At 33.6% G+C, this 3,731-nt stretch overlaps 1 protein-coding gene across 2 annotated transcripts; it reads left to right on the forward strand.

Moving 5' to 3' along the window:
• The first annotated feature begins 732 nt into the window (after nt 1–732).
• On the forward strand, nt 733–2,863 carry LOC104787250 (beta carbonic anhydrase 6, mitochondrial). 2 transcript variants are annotated; one of them, XM_010512789.2, is made up of 10 exons: nt 733–972; nt 1,062–1,123; nt 1,211–1,266; nt 1,396–1,527; nt 1,644–1,692; nt 1,817–1,930; nt 2,027–2,080; nt 2,157–2,245; nt 2,342–2,444; nt 2,532–2,863. In XM_010512789.2, the coding sequence occupies exons 1-10, from the start codon at nt 957–959 to the stop codon at nt 2,718–2,720; spliced, it is 864 nt and encodes a 287-aa protein (XP_010511091.1). In that variant the 5' UTR covers nt 733–956; the 3' UTR covers nt 2,721–2,863. The 2 variants fall into 2 exon arrangements, with proteins under 2 accessions (XP_010511091.1, XP_010511090.1); XM_010512788.2 differs by having other exon boundaries at nt 765–972; nt 1,205–1,266.
• The last annotated feature ends 868 nt before the right edge of the window (nt 2,864–3,731 follow it).

Below are 3,731 nucleotides of genomic sequence, written 5' to 3' on the forward strand. Positions count from 1 at the left end.
ACCTTGATTTTTGGTAGACCATTCCTAGCTACCATTTTTCTCTTTTTTGTTGTTTCTATTTTGCAAAAAATATAAGAAACTATAATCTTCATCTTCTTAATTTTTTTGTAACTCAAATGTGATTCCTAATTGTTAGTTGGGGATTTCTTCCATTAAAAATCTAACATCTGAGAAGTTGAATACGCATTCATAGAATGTTTATTCGATTATGTTAAATGAACAAAGTTTCACACAAAGTGTGTCTCCATGTAAATCTCCCTATATTAAATTACATAGACTTATCATAAGGTTCCAACTCAAAACAAAACTAACAATAAGTGGATTAGCTTATGTATCTTATATACTAGTGTTGGTCCGTTTAAACTTCCAACACTCGATTCTAACTATTGATTACGTGATTCAATTTCAAGATAGAGAAATTGTGTTGTTTTCTCTTGATTTAAGAAGATTTTGGCAGATACTGTACAGTCTGCGCCTAGACACATTGTGAAATTGGGTTCAAGTTCAACGGTTGTTACCACAAACTAGTACAGTCTGCGCCTAAACACATTGTGAAATTGGGCTTAACAGCCCATTCAAAGCCCATTCTTTTTCTTAATTATTTTCCTCAACAAATGATTGGTCTCGGATTATATTGACAAGTGGATATGACTTGTGACCAGGCAATGAGACGTATCCTTTGCGTAACTTTCTTCTTCTCTGGATAAGCTTTTGCCACCTCATTCCTCTTTTATTGAAATAAAACATCGGTCCTATGAAAAATCATATTTTCTTACTTTTTTTTTTTCCTTTTTCATATCATATATAAACCAAAAATTATATAACTAATCCAAAAGAGGAATCATTTTTTTCCACTATTGACATGGAATAATAATACACAACCAAATATCTGAAAGATACTATAATAGTAAGATCAAAGACCTTAGCAAAAACAAGAAAAAGACTGTTCCACAAAAATGGCGTTAGCATTAGGTGAGAGTCTTATTAAGATCAAAATCTTATCATACAGTTCAGCTGAACCTAATTCACTAAACGTCATCGTCTGATTTCCTTGTTTTCAGGTGGGAGAGCTCGTCGCTTAGTCTCTGCAACATTAGTTCACCAAAATGGTTGTTTACACAAAGTAAGTCACACACCTTTGATCACATAACTTCAAATTTTATTTATTGTTATATTTGTTCAAATTTCACGCTACTTGTTGAAGCTGCAGCAAACAGGATCGGATCGGTTGCTTGGTGAAGCAAAAGCAATAAGATTACTACCCAGGTGATAAGATAGAGTTTGGTCTTTGTAATTCCTTGCAATTGATACCTCTTAACAATTGGGAAACACTAAAAGAAACTATGTGAATCAAAGAATTAAATCAGAGAGATAACTCTGTTTTTTGTATTGTAGGAGGACGAACATGGTTCAAGAATTGGGAATGAGAGAAGAATTTATGCAGCTAAACAGAGAATTAGAGACAAGTTATGATTTTCTTGGTGAGATGAGACAAAGATTTCTGAGATTCAAGAGACAAAAGTATCTGTAAGCAAGAGACTCATGTTCTTGATTTTTTAATAACCAAAAGAAAAGAACTCTGCTCTGTGCTCTGTTTTTTTCTCTGATTCGTTTTGAATTGATGGATGAAATATAAAAATCAGACCAGAGATAGAGAAGTTTCAAGCTTTGGCCGTAGCTCAATCACCAAAGGTGAGCATCATTAAACTGTTTCCATTTCTTTCTTCAAATTATAATCGACTCCAAAATTGCGGTCTATAAGACTATATGGTATAAATAACTTAATTTAAACCAAACTGACAAGGAAAAGACACAGGTTATGGTGATAGGATGTGCAGATTCAAGGGTGTGCCCATCTTATGTACTAGGATTTCAACCTGGTGAAGCTTTTACAATACGAAATGTAGCTAACCTCGTTACCCCGGTTCAGGTGCTTTTCACGCTAACTTCTTTTGTATTCATATAGTTTTCACCAAGAAAGCTTCTAAAACCCTTTTTGATGTTTTTTCTTCTTCTATTTTGAAAGAACGGACCAACAGAAACCAACTCAGCTCTTGAGTTTGCAGTTACTACTCTTCTGGTAAGCTTATACCCAATATAAAGTGAAACATCGCAGCAAAAGAAAATGATTTGTAGCTGATTCTGTTTCTGCATAGGTTGAAAACATTATTGTAATGGGTCATAGCAATTGTGGAGGAATCGCAGCGCTTATGAATCATCAAAATCACCAAGAGCAACACTCTAGGTAGATATATATTAACTAGTCTAAAAATAAAATAAAAAAAAAATCAGAAACTCTTTAAATTGTTCTTGATTGTTGAAACAACTCTTGTGTATGCAGTTTGGTAGAGAGATGGGTTATGAATGGGAAAGCCGCTAAGTTAAGAACACAATTAGCTTCATCACACTTAAGCTTTGATGAACAATGCAGAAACTGTGAGAAGGTAACTAATTCAAAACATCTTCTCTTTTAATTACTTTCAGGTCTCTTGTACTTGAACCTGAATTATTTTTGTATGTATTTGTAACAGGAATCTATAAAGGATTCTGTGATGAATTTGATAACTTACCCATGGATAAGAGATAGAGTAAAGAGAGGTGAAGTCAAGATTCATGGATGTTATTACAATTTGTCAGATTGTAGTCTTGAGAAGTGGAGACTAAGTTTAGACAAGAATGAAAATGGATTCCATATTACAGATAGAGAGATTTGGAGTTGAGTAAATATAGAACAACAATCCCAAGTCCTAATGTTCAGATGTATCTTTGTACATATGAAATGATATTTACACAAATGGGGAAAAAAGAAAAATAAAATATTGTAATAAGGGAATATAATAAAGGTTAATTGGTCTATTAAGCATTTTAGTGCATTTATTTTTTATTTATGTTGGGACTATATAGGGGTCTTTTATTTTATTTTTCATATATATGAAAGAAATACCATTTTATATATGAAACAATTACAAAGTTGGGAATAAAAATCCAACAACAAAGAGCAACAGAAGAAGAAACTCAAGGTTTTTTTCAAAAAAAAAAAAAAAAAAGAAGAAACTCAAGGTTGGAACAAGTGAAACCAGCAGGTGACCAAATAGGAGTTGTGTGAGGAGGATAGTCTTTGAGCCCGAGAGAATGGATCAAGTCTACACCTAACTGTATTCTTGATATCCGATATGAGAGCAGCTGGTGGAGGCGAGGATGAGTTGTGTAACCGAGCATTCCTTTCTCTCCAGATTGTGTAAATTGAAAGTATGGAATGCTAATATGAGATTGTTTATCTACTCTAATAGTGGACTTTTATACTACGCACGCTTTGATGGGTCTCCTTTTTGTTAGAATAGATTTGTCTATATCCAAATCTTTACAGTTATTATATATGATATCTTTGGTAGTTAGGATACTTACAGTTATTGTACACCTTATATATTGACATATCAATAACGCATACTCCTCACGGAGATTACATACAATCTTACATAATATCAGATTTGTGACCTAAAACCCTCTAAAATTCCGGTTTTACGCCGCTCTCTCGATCCTGCTCCGCTCTCGCTTCTTCTTCTTCTTTGTCTTTTATACTATGTTTTGCGATCTACTCTGTTTTCTTTTCTTTTCTCTTCTTTCACATCTCCTTCTTCTCTCTCTGATCATGGCCACCACGTCTCCTCCCAAAAATGACAAATCATTTGGCATCTCTCAGATTCGTGCCTACATCCCTATTGTTCTCGATA

The sequence above is a fragment of the Camelina sativa genome, chromosome 5 (assembly GCF_030686135.1).
Source record: "Camelina sativa cultivar CO46 ecotype springtype chromosome 5, ASM3068613v1".
NCBI lineage: Eukaryota > Viridiplantae > Streptophyta > Magnoliopsida > Brassicales > Brassicaceae > Camelina > Camelina sativa.